The 20,679-nt window shown below is 47.1% G+C and overlaps 1 protein-coding gene across 2 annotated transcripts in view; it reads right to left on the minus strand.

Annotated features, from left to right (window-relative positions):
- Nucleotides 1-20,185, minus strand: part of MED12L (mediator complex subunit 12L) — a 353,727-nt gene extending 333,542 nt beyond the window's left edge. For both annotated transcript variants that reach the window (XM_068984811.1, XM_068984801.1), the window contains exon 1: nt 20,087-20,185. In XM_068984811.1, the coding sequence (XP_068840912.1) occupies nt 20,087-20,185 (99 nt within the window). The remainder of the gene's footprint in view (nt 1-20,086) is intronic.
- Between the last annotated feature and the right edge of the window lie 494 nt (nt 20,186-20,679).

Below are 20,679 nucleotides of genomic sequence, written 5' to 3' on the forward strand. Positions count from 1 at the left end.
GATAAAATCAAGTTAAAGTCACGCTGAATTAGGGTCCTAATCCAACAGCACATGGCCGGTGTCCTCACGAAAGACACAGAAGATTGATGGAGGCAGAGATTAGAATTATGCTGCCGCAAACCATGGAAAACTTGGGGCTACCAGAAGCTGGGGGCTATCCAGGTGGCACAGTGATAAAGAATCTACCTGACAACGCAGGAGACACAAGAGACACGGGTTCAATCACTGGGCCAGGAAGATTCCCTGGAAGGGGAAATGCCAACCCACAATCCAGTATTCTTGCCTGGAGAATCCCATGGGCGGGGGAGCCTGGTGGGCTACAGTCCAGGGGGTCTCAAACAGGTAGACACGACTGAGTGACTGAGCGCACACACACGCACCAGAAGCTGGAAGAGGAAAGGAAAGGAGGGAGAGAACAAACTCCTGTTGTTTTAAGCCATCCAACTTAGGGCAGTATTCTGTGCCGGCAGCCCTAGGAAACTAAAATGTACATGCAGGGGAGGGGCGAGGGGAGAAGAGAGGCTCTGCTCTATTCTTCATGGCAAGACCACCCTCTGACACTGTCCTTGTCATTGGCAGCACCAAGAGTCTACAAGGCAGAGTCTCAATAGCTGAGAAAAGCAGCATCACCTGGCTCTGTGTAACGGGACATCCCAGCTGCCCAGCATCCCAGCAACAGGGACTGATTCCTGTTGGATCTCTTCTAATTGACTTGATAGCTGTTTGAGAAGTTTAGAGGAAAAGGTTGGGGGGGTAGGGAGCGAGTAGGGTATGTGGTCTGTTTCCCCAGCTCAGCCAAAATGTTTGTGAGAGAGGGCACTACCACCAGCCTCCTGAACAGAGAGCCAAGGAAGGGGCCAGACTGACGTGGCGGGGGGAGGCAGGACTCCCCCAAAAAGTCAACCTAGCGTCTTCCCCGCCCCTACCCATATCTCTGACACCTGGGCCACATTTGCATCAAGGCCACATCTGAAACTCAGCTTTTTACACATCCACCCTCGTCTACCCAGCTATTAATATATCACCCCTACCCAAAACTCCAACTGCAGGCCAGCAATCACTAACAGTGGGAACCCAGATGAACCCCAGAGGATGTGAGCTCAACACAAAGGCGGCAGTCCGATCTTCACACCAGTACTGAGCAGCAGGTAAAAGAGAAGAGAAAATCGTGACCACAATACTCCTCCTCCCTGGCCTTTTACCAGAATATTCACACCCATCTTCCTCAGAGTCAAATGGTTCAGGCAGGACAAGTACCCATTTACAGGCTGAGAAACAGACTGACGAGTGACGTGCGTAAGTGGCCACGTGACAATCAGGCCCCCAGCAGGCCCAATGGGTTCTTCAAGACAGTGAGATTTTAGAGGAGCCTGGTAAGATTTCAATCAAGCTCTACTGGAATCCTAGCTCCCTTCTTGTCTGTGAAATGGAGATACCTCCATACACCTCCCAGGCCTATTGTAAAGGATAAGAGAAAAAACATGTGAGGCACTCAACATGGTCACAGGTACACACTAAGCACTTTTAAGAAGGCTTATGGGAGTTCCCTTGTCATCCAGAGGTTAGAATTTGGTGCTTTCACTGCCGTGGCCTGGGTTCAACCCCTGTCTGGCGACAGTGGGGCCAAAACATATCCATGTATAGGCTCATCACAGTCATTGCCATTATGGTTTTTGATCAACCAGCACATCCAGGGACTCAGTAACTTTCCAACGAAGCAAATGGAAACGTCCACCAAGGATGATGTGCTGAGACTCTTGGGGACCCGACTCCCCACAAAAACCTCCCTCACCCTCAACCATGAGACAGGCAGGCCCTCCCCCTCCAATGGAAGTGAGAAAGACTCTGATTCAAATTACATCCAAATATACTTGGCATTTATTCCACTCTAAGTAACTGTAGCCTATTAATTTATATTCAAATCACCTTCAAATGCATGTCACCCTCGGATATCAAACACCTGGATGTGGCTCTCAGGAAAACTACCAAAGAAAAATACTTTCAGACTTGTAGAATGTGGGAAAGGGCACTTAAGGTGTCCATAGTTGATCGTGCCCAGAACTGTACATAAGGCAACCTCAGAAGACAGCTTCCTCTTTGGAGCCCCCACAGGTCAGGTAAGTCACCATCCCACACGACTCGTGCAATGAAATTGCATCTTAATGTAGACTCCTCCTGCAAATCATAGTTTGCACTTAGGACTAAATCTGCCTCCCACTAGGCTAGGTGATCCAAAGGCAGAAAAAACTAATCCAAGCCATGGTTTCTGACCTCTGAAGTTAACCGTCCAGTGCACTAACTCACTGTGCCCCTATCCTGGCTCTTTCTACCCCATGCTTAAGTGCACCCCTGACCCCACACTGGGTGCACACCAGTAGGAAGGTGTCGGTGACTGCCACCAAACAAACTGCAGATTCACAAAAAGGGAAACTTGATGGGTGACAGAGACGAAAAGCGTGCAGGAAAAATCAAGTGAAACTGCAGGACGTCCTTGTTCCTGCCTGGGAGAGAGGACAGAGGTTGGGAATGTCTCTTTTTTTTAATCCATTATTTAATTAATGAACCATGTTCAAAGGCTTTCCTGGCCGTTCATCTGGTAAAGAACCCACCTGCAATGTAAGAGACCTGAGTTCGATCCCTGGGTTGGGAAGATTCCCTAGAGAAGGGAAAAGCTACCCACTCCAGTATTCTGGCCTGGAGAATTCCATGGACTATACAGTCCATGGGGTCACAAAGAGTCAGACTTGACTGAGCAACTTTCACTTTCACTTTTCTTTCACCATGTTTGACAATTTAAAAAAAAATCATCACTGGATTTACAAAATTCTGAAAATATTAAGAGATACTAAAATGATGTGAGAATTTAGATTTTCTGATTAGTTCAGAAGCACCTGAGGTCTCTGCTAGGTTTCAAAAACATCACTGTGACTGTCATTCAAATACTACTTCAAAATATGCTTATTTAGATCTCATAACTATTTGATTTTTACTTTCTATTTTTTAAGATTTTTTTTTAATGTGGACTATTTTTAATTAGAGGATAACTGCTCTACAAAGACGAGTTAGCTGGGAATGTCTCTTTTTTGTTGTTAGTGGGGGTGGTGATGCTGTTTATTTGCGTACTCGAAAACAGAGGCTAAACCTAGAAATTTTGAGCCAAGAAAGCCAATGTCCGGAGTCCACCTCCAAAAGTGCAGCCTGAAAGTCAGCCTCTGTTAACACCTCTCAGCCTCCACCCTTTTTATTTTCGGGAGGCTTGCTCACTCCCACCTCTCCCAGGGAGCTAAGCCAACCTTCCAAGCAATTCGGGATGTTTACACCATCAAAGCAGCCTGTGGGGGGCTGAATAACAGGTATTGAAGGTGAGGTTTAAAGCAGGGGACAAGTGGTATAAACCAAAGCCCTCTGAGTCATCAGGCCTTCAAGTAAACCAGTTCATGCCACAGGGTGAGGGAGGTGGGTAGGAAGGAGAGTCCGAATATTCTTTTCAATCCAGCAATCAGGTAATTCTCTAAAGACTGAACACAAACATGTGTCCACCCGGAGATCCTCAAGCAACAGGATCTACTACCATCCCAGCTAAATAGTGTCCAAGGAATCGATGCATTTTCCACAGTCCTCTCTCCTTCGTTTCCTTTGACCAATTTGTCACCAACTGCCAATTCTTCTTCTCTAGTCCTGTTTAAAGCCCTCATCAGTCTTTTTACTTCATGCTTTGGTTACTACAGCCGCTTCCCTCGCAGCCTCCCCGACTCCACTCTCTCCCCGTCCGGATTTATTAAGCATGAGCTAGTGAGATAAATCTGACAGCAGGGCCTGGTGAGCTCATCACTGCCCCCCACAGCAGCCGGCCAGGACTCCAGGACTCCAAGCCTGATCTCAGAGGCTTGTCCTCTCCCTCATGGCACCTCACTTACCCTACCTGCAGCTCTTTCTTAGGAAAGATAGGGTGCAACCTGTTCCCACTCACTCGCATCCTGACCCTCACACCTCCACCCTCCAGTAAGACCTCCAAGTATTCCAACCCTCTCTTTCCTGAACTCATGCAGCATTTTTAGCCTCCCTATATATAGAGCAGGATGGTTTACAGCAGTCTCAGATGTCCAATTTCAACTCCATCACGATGCAGCTAACAGACCCTGGGAAAGTAAAGTCGACCCCTGTGATCCCTCCCCTGTGCCTCAGTTTCTTCACTTGTAAAAAAGGCGATAATAGTATCCACCCAAGAGGTGTTCGTGAGGCTGGCATAAAACCAAACGTGTAAAGCCTTCAGAATAACCAACACAATCAACATGGGCTCTCCTGATGGAACATGGCACTTTATACATTGTGAAGTCAAAGTGTCAGTCACTCAGTTGTGTCAGACTCTTTGCAACCCCGTGGACTGGCCCACCAGGCTCCTCTGTTCATGGAATTCTCCAGGCAAGAACGCTGGAGTGGGTTGCCCTTTTCTTCTCCAGGGGATCTTCCCGACCCAGGGATCGAATCCCAGTCTCCTGCACTGGCAGGCAGATTCTTTACCATCTGAGCCACCTAGGAAGCCCTTCTGCAACATACTGAACATGTTATTCAGTGCTGAGGATGAGGAATATGTTATTCCTCAATTTTAAAACAAAAGCCAATGCATTAGTCATTTTTTTCAATTGTTTTCTGTGCATCAGTGAGCCAGATGTTCATTTCTAGAGCTGTGCTACGCAGAGTGTGATCTGAAACTGCTACCAGTCCTCAACAAGAATAATATGCAAAAATTGAGAAGTGCTTGGAAACTTTCATAGCAACTTGATACTGCCAGTACATTCAATCCGCATTTCATTTTTCTAGTGATTCATTTTTATCATACATCTATATCAGTCTGCAACAGATTGAAAATTAATTTTAAAAAAAAAACTGGCCCTTCACCACAGATATTTTGAGAAGCACTGTTCTAGAGGGGACAGAAGCAGGCTTCTATTTCTTTCCTACACCCCCACATCACTGAGTGCAGTGGGAAGTACGTATCAAGTACTAAGTAAATGAAAATATAACTTCAAATGCATTTCGATTATTTAATGGTGACAAAAGCAGATCTCATACGAGTCGTAAATAGGGTCTCCAGTTCACAATCTTCCTTTTTCAAAAGAAGCAGTTGATATTTAGTCTACAACTGACCAAAGAGTAAAAACAGCTCTGACCCCAAAAATATTTTCCATACGGTCTACAGAAGCACTGTGTAGAGCTTTAAAAAAAGAAAGAAAGAAAAAAAAAAAAAAACACCCTAAGCAATGTCAATATTAACCTTCCTTGCAGAACTCAGGAGAAATATAAATTATTTAGCACTGCCTTGGACATAGTTTTGATAGTGCTTCTATACCTTTATGTAAACCAGCACCTTAGCAAAAAAAAAAAAAAAATTCCAATGACACTTAAGACAAAATACGTTTGTCTTAGCTCTTCCCTGCTGCCAATACCTTCAACAGTCCTAACCTCAACAACCCTGTGAGATTAATCCATGAATGAAATGGCTGGAAAAGGAAAGCAGCAAATTCCACCAAATTTTAATTGACAAGGCAGCATTTGCATATCTGAGCTGGGGCACATTGGATGTGGGTTGAAGGCTGAGTTAATTCTTGCCGAGGAAAATCTCTACACATTCAGAATGACTCTGGAAATGCTTGTAGAAAATTAAAAGTAAACAGGGAGATCTGTGTATGTCGTGCCTCCCGTCCTTTCTCAGAGGTAGTCATGTGGAACACTACACATAAGGGGTCACTCCCAGTAGGACGTTGGTCCCCTGGTCCCAGGACCAAGCCAGCCTTGCTCCAGCAGACAGCTCTTCTCTCTCCAGCAGCTTTATTTTTTATTTATAATGTTATTTATTTATTTTTGGCTGTGCTGGGTCTTCATTGCTGCAAGGATTTCTCTCTAGTTGCAGCGAGTGGAGGCTACTCCAGTTGTGGTACATGGGCTTCTCACTGCAGTGGTTTCTATTGTTGGGGAGCACAGATTTTAGGGCGCATAAGCGTCAGTAGTTGCAGCACGTGGGTTCAGCAGTTGCGGCTCCTGGGCTCTAAAGCACAGACTCAGCGGTTGTGGCACACAGGCTTCGTTGCTGTGGGCATGTGAGATCCTCCCAGATCAGGGATCAAACCTTCATTTGGCAAGTGTTTCCTTCATTGGCAAGCAGATTCTTTACCACTGAATCACCAGGGAAGCCCTCTCCAGCAGTTTTAATCTTCTCCTCTCAACTGCTCCCAAATCTAAAGACATGTTCAAGTTTAGGATTCAATACACTCTTGCTTTACTGAACTACATCCAATTCCTCCAAAGATCACATCCATTTCCCATCTCGGTGCCTTTGCTCACAACCTCTGCCCAGAAGGCCTTGAAAACATCCATATTTCTGAAGACATCTCTAATTCTCAAAGAGCTGACCCCTCCCTCATCAGTTCCCACCACACAGGGCTGCTAATCTTTCATACAGAGTTCTTCAACAGCAGGAACCATGTCTTATATTTCCCAGCATCACTGTGCCCTACACAGGGCTTCTAAGAACCATTTGTTAATAATGACTGTCCCAGTTACTAGATCCAATCAACAAATATTTATTTAACCCAACCATATCCCACACCCCCTCCCTGCCTCTGGTTATCAGTGGGGGATAAAAAAGGACATAGTTTTTGTTTCATGAAACTTATACTGGTGGGAGGACAGAGCAAATAAGAAAAACATAAACTGTACTGAGTGCTGACCATCAGTTGCAGTGATAAAGAGAAGACAACCAGGCCGCAGGAAGCAAACGTGCAAAGGCCCTGAAGAGGGAAACTGGCAAACTGAGAAGAAGCTAACGGCGATGCCAGCTCTCCCTCTGGACCACTCGTCACCCCCAACAACTCCCCCTCTTGGAGGTGCTGCGGCAGGGGTCCAGTCTGCCTGGTCCTGTATTTCTCTGCCCACTATGAACAGGCAATCACTGCCAGGACTTCAACACAAAAATCACACCAAAATCCACATTTGTACTACTTCTACACAGTGCAACCTGGATTCCCCAGAGGCATCTCCAATCGAAAATATTAAAAAATGAACTGGGTCGCTCTACTCCCCTCCCCAACCTTCCCACCCTTGGGAAAAAAATTTACCAAGTTCTTTTGTTTCGCTTGAGGACTACCATCAATCAGCAACCCACCCAACTGTATAAGCCAGCAACCCACCCAACTGTATAACCTCTGGGATTCCCAAGAACTTTCCAGCTACATATTGGTGAGGCCAAATTTTCTTCATATCCTTCAATCGAAGCAACATATTGTAATGGACTAAATGGAGAACTAGATATGAGAATCCAGACATTAAACAGATTCACAAAAATGTGAAACAATACCACTTTGTCCACTATTGTTTTTGTTTGGAAAAATATTGCTCATAAAAACATTTTAAATATGAAATTGGTTTTATCATTATTTGTAGATGAATTACTATATTTTTCTAGTATTTCTCATGTCTAATTTCTAATACCATAAGTACTGAGATATAAAAGCTCTATGGCATCCTAAACAAGGTTTATTATAAAGGGGTCCTAAAATCAGAAAATTTGGGAATCACTGCTCTAAGCTAAACATATTGGTATATCCTCGTACTCGCCCCTCTTACCTTACACATCCACTTTTGCCAACTCTTCCACCTCAATAATCTTTCTCCTAAATCCCTGTTACTCTTTCTTCCCAAGCCCCATAGGACCCACAAGAGTATCCTATCAAATCCTGGAACCTAGGAGTGTTACTTACTTGGAAAAAGATCTTCACAGAGATAATTAAGTTAAAGCTCTCAAGATGAGCTCATCCTGGATTATCCAAGTGAGCCCCAAATCCAACAACAAGTGTCCTTACAAGGCACTCTCAGAGAAGGACAAACACCCGGAGAAGACAGTCATGTGAAGATGGAGGCAGAAATGAGACAGATGCAAGTGGGCCACAAAGAGGCCAAGGGGGGTCTGGCGCCACCAAAGGCTGGGTGAGAAAAAGAAGCTCTCGCCCCTAGAGCTCCAGTCGGAATCCAACCCCAGCAATGCTCCCTCCAGACAGCTGGCCTCCAGAGCTGCGAGAGAATAAACCTCCATTGTTTTAGGCCACCTGATTTGTGGTAAGTTGTTATGGCAGCCATGGAAACCTAACAGACCCATCCCCGGGCCTCCAATGTCAGCGACCATCTAGCCAGTCAGTCATTTTGCCTCAATGTGACCCTCAGAAGCACTGTCCCCTCAAACCATGACCCTTACTCATCTTAAATCTCATTCCCTTCACACCCTTGAACAGCCACCTCATGGGCTCGACCATAACATCCAGACACCTCCACACAGCATGCAAAGGACCCCATACACTGATCCCAACTTTCTTTCCCACTCCAACCCAGCTCCCCACTGCACACCCCACACCACACCTCAGCCCCATCCACCCTACACATCCTCCAAGTCCGAGGCTTGAAACCTCCTCCTTTACTGCTGCTGCTGCTAAGTCGCTTCAGTCGTGTCCGACTCTGTGCGACCCCATAGACGGCAGCCCACCAGGCTCCCCCATCCCTGGGATTCTCCAGGCAAGAACACTGGAGTGGGTTTCACCTCCTTTACTAGGTCCTGCCAAAAGCTGGGTCACTCCCTATCATCTCCATAGCACTTTGTACACCCTTCTCAAAGAATATCCAGAACACTGTGCTCCTTATTTACAGGTATGTCACTTCCTCCAGACCAGGCTTTCTCAGTCTGGGAACCACTGATATCTGAGGCCAGATAAGCCTTGGTTGTGGGGGACTGTCTTTAGTACCAGAGAATGTAAGCCTCGTCCCCTGGCTTCTGCCTACTAGATGCCAACGGCAGCTAATACACACATACACAGAGTTGTAACAACCTCAAATGTCTTCAAACACTGCCCGTGTCCCTAAGGGGATCACCCCAGATGAAAAGCACTGCTCTGGATTGAAGTCTTCAGGGACCCGGGACCATCTCCAACATGCTCAGCACTCACTCACACTCCCATTCATGAAAGGCATTTTGAGTCCGAGGTGTGGGCCAGGCACTGTGCTCCAAGCCAGGGACATGGTAGGAAATACAAGTCTTAGGCCCTGTCCTCATGAAGCCACAGCTGGCAAAGTGCCTACAAGGTGCTCATTAATAATGACTGAATGACGGGATCTGTTTGGGGTGCATATATAGAGTTCTACTTCCCTTGGAAGGTGGAAAATAAAACCCAGGAGCTAAAATTTTTCTCTTCTCAGGCCCTAGCACTTCATGACTATATGAAAGGGGGATCCCTTTATACAGAATGCTGCTGCTGCTGCTAAGTCGCGTCAGTCGTGTCTAACTGTGCAGCCCCATAGACAGCAGCCCACCAGGCTCTGCTGTCCCTGGGAATACCATGTATTAATAAATGCCTGAAAGCAGGCAAATGGTACATCTTATGTGTTTGTAACTCCAACTAAGCTACCTACAAATAAAGGAGAATCTCAACCAAGAAAATGAAAGCTAGACAGGATTAATCCCCAACACACTCCACAAAGGCCTGTGACCGAGATACCTAGCTGCACCAGAGGCTACGGACAGGGCTAAGAACCTTCCACCAGAAACAGGAAGATGAGAGTACCTGAGCTTCCAGAGCATTCCTCTGCCCAGGAGACACCACTCAAGGTTCTGGCAAGCTTGGAGATCAGACAAATGGCTGAATGGTCCCCAGCTCTCACAGAGGCACTGGGTGCCCTAAAATGCAGAGTAGTTCTCGATGCCAGAGTAACACGAGGGTGTTTACCAGCAGTGGAGGCTGTGTGCAAAGGGCAGGGCGAGTAAAGTCGTAAGGACAGATCAGGGCACACAAGTGCTGTGTGGAGGTCTGCCTTAAGGAAGCATCTTAACCTCTGTGGGACTCAGCGTCTGCTGGTATTGAATGAGAAAGTCAGAGCAACCCATCCAGCTCCAAACATACCTGATTTCCCCCAAAAATGGTACAGACTCACAGGATACCCCCCTCTGAACAGAAAAGAGGAAGGCTCTCCTCCTCTCCCCACCAGAAATGGCAATAAAGGAGCCTTGTGAGCATGCCCTCCACTTCTGAGAGGCTCTGCGCAGAATTAGCCATCCAACAGACAAGACGCAGGTGACCTTTGTCTCCTGCTGTTCTAGGAGGAGAATTCTGGGAAGGTGTACTCTCTGGAATTCTCTCAGTCTGTGATGATTTAAGGGGGACAAAATATAAATGGGAAGTACCATGACAACACTGGGCTTCCCAGGTGGTGCCAGTGGTAAAGAACCCGCCTGCCAATGAAGGAGATGTAAGAGATGCGGGTTCAATCCCTGGGTCGGGAAGATCCTCCTGAGTATGAAATGACAACCCACTCCAGTATTCTTGCCTGGAAAATCCCATGGACAGAGGAGCCTGGCACGCTACACTCCATGGGGTGGCAAAGAGTCGGACACAACTGAGCATTTAAGCATGCGCATCATGACAATGTTAGATACTTTCAAGAGACTGACAACTGGTTCAAAGATGGTTTAAACCATGTGGACAGCTCTTGCTTACTTCTCAAGAAGCCCATGGAGAGGGGGTCCCAAGATCAGTTCAGTAGCTTTACAATTTCATAAAGCCATTCCGTCATCTCTACTTTCATCCACAGGCTCACTGCCTCAGGGTCACAAGACAGGTGCCCTAGCTCCCACGACCATCCCCTCTTATTAATTTTCCGAAGACAGCAGCTCTCGGGGCGTTAAAAGATAGCACTGTCTCCCATGCCTGTACTTTTTTCAGCAAAGAAGTATATTCTTCCCCAGCAGTCAGGCACAAAGCAGATTTCCATTCAATCTAGCCAGAATTCAGTCACCTCAAGCTGCAGGAAAGGCAAAGTGAGGATCTGGCTTTGAGGGGAAAATTGTTTTTTTTGTGGGAAGTAGGTAGGGGAACAGAGAAGGCAATGGCACCCTACTCCAGTACTCTTGCCTGGAAAATCCCATGGATGGAGGAGCCTGCTAGGCTGCAGTAGATGGGATCGCTAAGAGTCGGACACAACTGAGCAACTTCACTTTCATGCATTGGAGAAGGAAATGGCAACCCACTCCAGTGTTCTTGCCTAGAGAATTCCAGGGACAGGGGAGCCTGGTGGGCTGCCGTCTATGGGGTCGCACAGAGTCAGACACGACTAAAGTGAATTGGCAGCAGCAGGTAGGGGAAATGGGGATAAGAATGATCCAACAAGGCACCCGGTACATACTGGGTTGACCAAAAAGTTTTTTTGGTTTTGGCACAACATCTTACAGAATAATACAATATAACCATATCCAACACCGTCCTGGTAAATGCTTCACAGACAGCTTCTGAAAAAACTAAAAACAAAACCCCCAAATTTATAGTATTTGCCAACTTCCTTGGTGTAAATACTCCCTTGGTGCCAAAATTAAAGCCACCAGCATGATATTAACCAGCTCACAAAATTCCTGAAATTTTAATGATCAGCTGCTATAAGCCTGCTCTGGCACACCACTGAATTGATACCTCAACATGTGGTAACAATTAAGTTTACAGCGCTCCTTCCCATACTCTAGAGGATTAGGTATCATCCTCTCCAGCTCATAGTTGAGGAAAATGACACAGCACCCCAAATCACACAGCTTAAGTGATAGGGCTGGAACGCTCATGTAACAGCCCCTAACCCATCACAGCTTTGACAGGTCATAAGTGCCTACACCTACACCCTCGAGATCCCTCTGCCTAAACCTCAGCTAAAGGGACTCTAGCTTGGTTTGGAACCAACAACAAAGCTGCACTCCTGTAAACTCAAAGTCACCTAATAATTGCTCTTTAAGTTATATCCTCCAATAACAATGGTAGTGCACATCAACTGTTACAACATAGAATACAGATTAGTAACCAAAAAAAAAAAAAAAAAAAGATCACCCCTAAAGCCATTCTTAGTGGCACAGTGGTAAAAAAATCAACCTGCCAATGCAGGAGACACAAGAGACGTGGGTTCAGTCCTTGGAATGGGGAAGACCCCCACCCGAGAAGGAAACAGCAACCCACTCCAGTATTCTTGCCTGGGAAATCCCATGGACCAAGGAGCCTGGCAGGCTATACAATCCATGGGGTTGCATAGAGTCGGACATAACCTAGCAACAACAAACCCATTCTCAAGAGATAGCAATTATCTACATGTGGGTGATAATTCTTCCAGATTATGTAGACATGCATATTTTTTAAGTAGAAATCATTTTATTGTGTAACATAAGACATTTAATGTAAATTTTCCGAAACAGAGAAATAGGATAGTATAACGAACTCCCTTGCCATCATCATCCAACTTCAGAAATCTTCTAAAGACAATGAAAAGTCCAAGTATTTCTATGTTCCCTTCTCAGACTGGAATGTGTAGGAGGTAGGCACCTCCCTTCACCTGGCTTTCCCAAATCAGACCTGAGGTCAGCCCTTCTCCAGGCTAAGTCCACCAGCTCTTCTCATCACTGCAAAGGGAACACTGGGAAAAGAAACCTTTAATCATGTTCACTCTCCTTACGGATCCCTCCACCTGCTCTAATTCCTGCCTACTCTGTCAAGAAGTCTCACAATCGGGTTCAGAACCTCATTAAAAGAGCATTTCAGAACAAGCATCGGGTTGTCCAAAAAGTTGGTTCCGGTTTATCCTACAACATTTTTGGAAAAAAACCGAACAAACTTCTTGGCCAACCCAATACTATCACAATTCTTTAGAATTTCCACTTACTCCATTCTCCAACCTCTGTTTTGTTTTCACCTGGGCAGACACACAGCCAAGAGAGGCACTGCTAACTGCCTCAACTAAAATCCTAGGGCTCCGTTCATCCTCATCTTCTCCCACTTAATGCTCACTCAAGGCACTTTGCCTTTCAGACCTCATTTCCTGGTCTTCACCAAGTGAAGAGCCTTACATAAATTCCCAAAAAGCCTAATTGAAAGCCCAGGCCCATGATCAAACATAAACTTCTGTAGCCTCCAATATGTTCAAAGAACATGCTCATGGGACAAAGCAAGAAGTGAAGCACTGAGGAGCTTAGCCAAGTGCACACAAAAGGGAGCTGTGAATATCTCAAGCTCAAGGCATGGAATTCTAGTCTGCCATAAACCACGTACAGCTGATGGAAAATAAGCCTATGCTGGGAACCATGAGTATCCGAACAGAACTTCAGGGGGGAAAGCAGCTAAATGCATTTGCACTATACTAACACTTCGAACGGCGTATTTATCTAAAGACTCCAACACATCAAATAGCGGGGAGCAGGTAGGATTAAGGGGGAGTTTGGCTTATAACAGTCTCTACAAGTAAAGACACAAATTAAAGCAGTGGCTTTCAAAACTTCAATATGTTTAGGAATCACCTAGAAAGCATGTTTAAAATGCAAATTCCTCAACCTCCTTCCCAGAAATTCTGACTCAGCAGGTCTGGAGTGGAGGCAGGGCATTATGGCAGCAGTTTTAAGGAGCATCTTTGACAATGCTCCTGCAGGCAATGGCAGCCCCTGAGAAATGACAACCAGTTGAGTTCCTTTGCCATGAAATTTGGGTGGCAACACTCCTGTGAGCAGCAGGAAAATCTGACTCAGTGCTTCTTACATTGGTTCTGGCCTAAGGGTCTCAGGCCAGAATATCTGCATAAATATGGACGTCCCTCCCAAACACTGGTATTGCGGGAGGTAAATGATGGGGCCCTGGCAGTGGTGGTTTAAGTCGCTAAGTCATGTTCAACACCTGTGACCCCATGAACTATATAGCCCACCAGGCTCCTCTCTCCATGGAATTTCCCAGGCAAGACTACTGGAGTGGCTTGCCATTTCCTTCACCATCATGGGGCCCTGGGGCCAGTCAATTTATCTCAGGGGTAAGTTTTCTCTTTAACCAGCGCTGCCTTTTAATCCCCCTAGGGAACTGGTCAACCTGTCTCTCCTCACGAACAACTTCATCAACATTCCCATCTCAAAGATCCTTGAGAAACAAATTTTCCCTCTCCTCCCCTCAACCTCCCCAGCTGTGGCTAAAAATAAGCATTTAATGTTTTAAGGGTTTTAGATGCTAACAAGAAAACAGGCGTTACCAAAATAAAACAAGCATTGGGACAGTCAGGTTATAAATACAACTGCTCATTAAGAGTTCTTTCTGCGTTTTATTCATTTCCTCGAGAATTATTTACTGAGCACCTAGTCTCATCCCAACTGTGAACACCACTGACAAGCCCCTGCTCCAGTGCAGCTGACATCCTAGTGTGGAAGGAAGACAAGGGAGAGAATACGGACCCTAATAATGGCATTTCAGACAGTGACAAGCAGTACAAAATGCACTAACAGGGGCTTCCCTGGTGGCTCAGTGGAAAAGAATCCGCCTGCCAATGCAGGAGACACGAGTTCGATCCCTGGTCCACAACTACAGAGCCTGTGCTCTAGAGCCGGGGAGCGCAACTCCTAAAGCCCAAGCACCTTAGAGCCCGTGCTTCACAACAGCAGACACCACAGCAACGAGAAGCCTGCGCACCACAACTAGAGTACCCACCACTCACTGCAACTAGACAAAAGCATGCACAGCAACAAAGACCCAGCACAGCCAGAAATAAAAATTAGTAAATTTTTTTTTTTAATTTAACACAAAACAGTGAACTAACAAGGATGAGAGAAGATGGGTCACAGGAAGGCCCCCTTGCCCAGGATTCTCTGTAAATCAATGACAAGAAACATGACCACAGGAGCAACGAGGGACAAGGACGCAGACACAGGGAGCTGGGCGTGTGAGGAGAGAGGTGGACCCGCCACACAGCCTGGAGGAGGCTAAGCAAGTCACGAAGGGGCCAGCCCTCCCGTGCATGTTATTCTAAGGACAAGGAAGCCCTGGGACCATTTAATGAGGGAAGGGTCATACTAAGAGTAGCTGACCAGTACTGAGCAACATCTGTGTGCCAAGCACTGGTCAAATCTTATCCCATTCCACAGGTCAGATCTGAGCCAAACAGGCAGTAAGTGATGGGGCCAGGAGGCAGAGCCAGGGGGTCTAACTACAGCCAGTGGTTGTGGATGTGAGCAAGGACAGATTGGTAGGGCCTTGAAGGCATAACGTGGTAAGAAGTTTGAGTTTTATTGCAAGTATGATGGAAAGATACTGGAAGGGGCTAAGACATCTCATTCCCTTAGAGCTAAGGGAGGGGATGCCTTCTGGGGAAAGCCTACCATGCCCTGGATGAGCTGTGAGAGTAAACTACTGCAACCTCAGCCTAATATACTGACAGATATCTAATCCTGCCCGGCCTGCAATGGAAAAAGCTCTCCAACCCCTGCAGAACTGGATGCCACCTTCTCTCTAGGTCAGTGCCTCAAAGTGGAGCCCCGGACAAGCAGCTCAATCACCTTGATCTTGTTAGCAATGCAAATGAGGTGGAGCCCCCCTCAGCCCTACTCAGTCTAAAAAACCCAGCCATCCATTTTTAACAAGCCCTACAGGTGTGCTGAGTTTGACATGTTATCCCCACACAGCCATTCCAACCCTGCTGCTGCTACTGCTGCTAAGTCGCTTCAGTCGTGTCCGACTCTGTGAGACCTCATAGATGGCAGCCCACCAGGCTCCTCCGTCCCTGGGATTCTCCAGGCAAGAATACTGGAGTGGGTTGCCATTTCCTTCTCCAATGCATGAAAGTGAAAAGTCAAAGTGAAATCGCTCAGTCGTGTCCGACTCTTAGCGACCCCATGGACTGCAGCCCACCAGGCTCCTCCGTCCATGGGATTTTCCAGGCAAGAGTACTGGAGTGGGGTGCCATTGCCTTCTCCAAAACCTCGCTCCTGGGCAGCCCCTGTCCCTGCACACCAGGCTATCCTCTGCCAGGACCCTGCTGGTGGGTTTCTATGGCTCCAATGCCTAGAAATCTCACTGCTGCCCCAACCTATTTTTCTAACTAATTTGATTTCCTAAAAACATTTACTATTATTCAGTTGTTTAAGGCCTCTTCTAGCCCAGAAGTAAAAACTCCTCTTCCTTCATAATACTACAATTTCCCTCTGCTTTCAGCCTTGTAGCCTCCAAACAAGGAAGCTGCTTTAACCTAGACTTTCCCTAACACCCCACCCACCCCTCAGTTACCAGATTTCTCTTCATTCATTCCCACTTCATGCCTACATTCCTACAAGTACCTACGCCCTGAGCATCCTAGGAACCAACTGCAGAAGGTGCTGCGTATTTCCGTGATTTCTAAACGGCTCTCGTCCCTGCCCTGGAGAAACTGATCCACCAGGGACAGGGGGCAACACGCACATAAATACATAATTACAAATTACATACTTATACTAGGCAGGCCTCTGAGGAGGTTGCTGGGCTGAGACCTGAATGATGAAGCAGCAGGCCAATGGGAGTTTAGAACAACAAACATTTGGGTGTTGAAACCATGCCTTACTCTGGTCTCAGTGTTTTACGTTTATTATCCCTATAATCTTCCAACAGTCCTACGGAGAAGGAAGTATTCTCACTCCCAGTCTGCAAGAGGGGACACCGAGGCACGAAGAGCATAAAAAGTATTGTGAACAGCAGAGCCGGGATTCAAACCCAAGCACACTGGCTCCAAAGCTTACCCCTCCTAACCACAGGCTTGGGTGAGAAGAGCGAGGTGGAATGGTGCAGTGAGGGTGGAAAGGCAGATGGGATCCAGGTGGCACGTGTAGGAGCCCTGGGGCAGAGAAGAGTCAGCCTGAAGCAGAAAAGAAGTCAAGCCTACTGGTGAAGCTGGAGAGCAGCAGGTGGTTGGAAACGTAGTTGGGAAACCGACTGGACAAGACGGGTGGGTGTAAGAGAGGAGGGGGAGGAATCAAGGAACCCTTGCAGTTTTCTCAGGCCCTGTTTTCAAGGCTTGAGGACAGAGGAAAAAGTATTTTAACACAAGATATACTCAAGTCCTGTGGAGCACTGAGGCATGGCAAGCTCTCAAATGAACAGAATCAATTGATCAAGCAAGTTAAAGCTTCCAGTTCCCCCCTCACCCCTCCCTGTCCCTGCCCCGCCCCCACACACACACACACTTTTCTGCAGGAGGTCTTCATGCAAGTTTCCATCCTGTCCCCTGGGAACTAGTTTCCAGAACACTATTAGCACCAGTTAACAACAATAAAAGCTGCAGTTACAGTCATAAGAATAGCTTTACCAAGAGGAGGGTTTTTCCTCACAAAAAATGTAATAGGTTTAGAACCAGAGTGCTTAAAATTTTCTGAACAGCACAATTATACTAATTTACCAATGAGGAGTTATACAGCTTGCCCCAGGCCACACAATTGAAAAGAGGTTGAACCAGAACCCAAATCCAGGTCTGCCTATATTAAAGTCAGCATTTCCCACAATCTGGGGCAAGTCTCTCTGATGGACTACACCAATGGTTTCCACTGAAGTTTTTAAAGTTTTAATATTTATGGTCTTGTTTCAGGACAAATAATCATATGTAATATCAAATAAATAAAATTTTAAATGAGATATAGACATGATTTCATATGAATTTTTAGATAGCACATCAAATCCATGACGTCTTGTGAATTACTGCTTAAGAAACAGAAGACGTTTCCTAAAAGGAAAAGAAAAAATTGGAAGTACAGGTGATGGAGGGAGAGGAGAACTCTTGAGGCAAGGCATAAATAACCGAAGCTTGTGAAACACTGCTCACCACAGCCCCGCCCCCTAACAGCCAAGCACCTGTTCCATATTGTATTCAAATTTGGCTACAGCCCCACATAACTCTGACTCTGCTCCAGAGAGATAAAATGTTGGTTGCCTCCAGGGAAAGGGAATAACATTAGAACAACACAATTTAGCATAAATCACCCTTAACACAGTATTGGTCTTGACAGAAGACACCATTTTTGCTGGTCCAGTTCTGCTGCTTAACCCTTAACCACACACCTAGAGTCAGGTAAACTCTACTGGGCCTCACTTTGTCAAAAGAAGTTCTAAAAAGTGAGCTCTCAGGTCACTTCTAGTTTCAGAGTTCCATGAACTGTCATGACACCCTAAAATCCAAAATTAATTTTTCCCAGAATCAGAGAGGTCCCAATTCTGAATGAGTGTTGACCTGAGAAATAAATGTTAAATAGTCCCACAAGGCATCCCAGGTCCCCATTCCTTAACAAGAAAACAAGGGGAGGAAGGATGTGTTTGTGTGTGTTCAATTGCTCAGTCATTTCCCACTCTTTGTGACCCTATGGATGGTGTAGCCCGCCAGGCTCCTCTGTCCATGGGGGATTTTCCAGGCAAGAATATTGGAGTGGGTTGCCATTTCCTTCTCCAGGAGATCTTCCTGACCCAGACATCGAACCTGCATCTCTCTTACATCTCCTGCACTGGCAAGCAGGTTCTTTACCACTGCACCATCTAAGAAGTCTCTTAACTGGGGAGATGCTATCAATTATGCTGCCCTCTGGTAAGATGTGATGAAGCATTAATTACATGATAATGAAAATCAGCCAGTGTCCCTGACCCCCGGCAAAACTTTAATAATCCTCTGCCACAAATGTCTGTTATTAACTTCCTTTACACCCAGTTGTTAGTGTTATTTCATCTGTAACATTGAACTTTATACTGGGTAGGAGTAGCAGGGAGAGATGGGTGGGGGAAAATCTGCAAAATCTCAAACTCTGTCCTCCAGTTAACCCTCCACTGAGAACCACCTGCCAAACCTTCCCAGCTTCTATCTGAATTACTCCACAGGTTTAACATGCTAAACCTCTAAAATGAGTTGTCACTCGTTATCCTTGTGAAACATTATCAACAGAACAGTTTAACCAGAACAAGCATTCTTCCTCTATTATTGAAACAGATACATTTATCAAAAGGGAAGTCTTAAGGACCCTCCTCGGCTTCTTTACAAAGCCCTTTCTGTGATATTCAGTTCAGTCACTCAGTGTGTCCAACTCTGCCATCCCAGGGGCTGCAGTATGCCAGGCTTCCCTGTCCATCACCAACTCCTGGAGCTTGCTCAAACTCATGTCCCTCGAGTGGGTGATGCCATCCAACCATCTCATCCTCTGTTGTCCCCTTCTCCAGAGGATGAGAGCTATTATGATATTAGTGGCCCTGTAAACTTTTAATAGAAGCTTTTTAGGTTCCCAGCAAGAGAAGTTCTGAAATGTGCTCTCATGTTTAGCTGAAGAAAAAAGAGGATGGGTGGGCTGCAGCTGGCAAACTCAAAGCACAGCTGGGTAGCAGGTGATCTTAAAAAAGAAAAAAAAAAGCAAATCCCTGGGCAAACTGTGTAGCCAGGGGTGATCATTATAACTGGAGAGTTGTTATATAATTACTTGTTAACTACTGACAAACATATACATGACTACAAAATGCCATGGTTACTCTGGCCACTGAGGCTAGTTCAAGAGTGAAGGTTTCTCTAATTTCACTCAAAGAAACAAGCAACCCGGGGACCCATTCCCTTCCAAGGTAACCTGACTGCTTTTACATATACAAAACAGCCTCCAGCAGTTAAGCCAATCGCCTCTGGGGAAGCAAATCAGTGTTTCCCTGTTAAATTGATTTTTAAAGGGAAGAGGGGAGACAAAAGTACTTTCAAACAGCTAAATATTCATCACCTGGACAAAACCGACTTCCACTCCAAAGTGCAAAATCTGAACAGAAAAGGTCTTCCCCAACCCACCCCACCCCCCGTCCCTGCTCAGCTGGCGCAAAACCCAAGACCTGTGTCGGAGGCACTGCATTCCAACATTTTTCAAAAAGTTTACGAGGATTTACCGAAGCGGCGGGGAGAAAAATAAGGCAGGCAGAGGCGGGAGAGAGGGAGCCAAGAGGGTTTCCGCAAGGAAGAACCGGGTGAAGCGCCCGGCTGCGCCGCGCAAGGCCCGGTAACCGGGAAGCGACCCGGCACCCGGAGAGCGAACGCCCCAGGGGAGCGTGGGGCCTGACAGCTGCTTGGTCTCCGCCCCCCAGGGGTCCCCCCAGCACCTCCCCCCCGGTCCGGCCCCCGCCGTCAGTCCCTCTCTGCAGACCCTTCCCCCGCAGCGCCGGCGATGCCCACTGGGCCAACTTGGCCCTGGGTCAGCGCTGCGGAGCGCAGCCCCGCTTGCCGTGGAGGCCGCCGGCGCCCTTACCTCCTTCTGCTTGGGGTCCTGCGGGTAGACATCTGGCGGCCCGAGCCGGGGGCGTTTCAGCGGTCTCTGCTCATAGCTGAGAAGCCCGAAGGCGGCCATGATCTCTCATGTTAACCGGCGAAATGAATGAGAGTTGGAGCTGGAGCAGCCGCCTCTGAGCACCAGGGAGCAGCACTTTGCAGACAGACTCCCTCTCCCCCCTCCTCGCTCGCTCACTCGCTGTGGCGCTGCAGGCAGGAATAAAGCAGGTTGGATGCTGCCGCTGCCCGGCACGCAGACACGCACTGATGGGGGCAGCCTTCGGCAGGCACCCTGCTGCGCTGGAGCCCCCCCCCCCCCCGGGACTCACCGCCGCCCGAGAGCCTGGAGGTCCGCCGGGGTCTTCCGCGGCGCCGACCTCCCTTTCCACCCGCCTCCCCCCCCAGCACCCCGCCACCCTGTCCCCAGGGGGGAGGAGCAGCTGATGGGAACGTGTGACTTTTTTCACCAATGGACCCAAACCCACCCCTGCCGGGAGCAGGGTGGGGATGGGGGAGGGGCACAGGGGAGGGGGTGGGAAAAAAACTTTTCTTGGCGCCCTAGGCGGGTGGCTC

Source organism: Capricornis sumatraensis, chromosome 1 (assembly GCF_032405125.1).
Source record: "Capricornis sumatraensis isolate serow.1 chromosome 1, serow.2, whole genome shotgun sequence".
Classification (NCBI taxonomy): domain Eukaryota; kingdom Metazoa; phylum Chordata; class Mammalia; order Artiodactyla; family Bovidae; genus Capricornis; species Capricornis sumatraensis.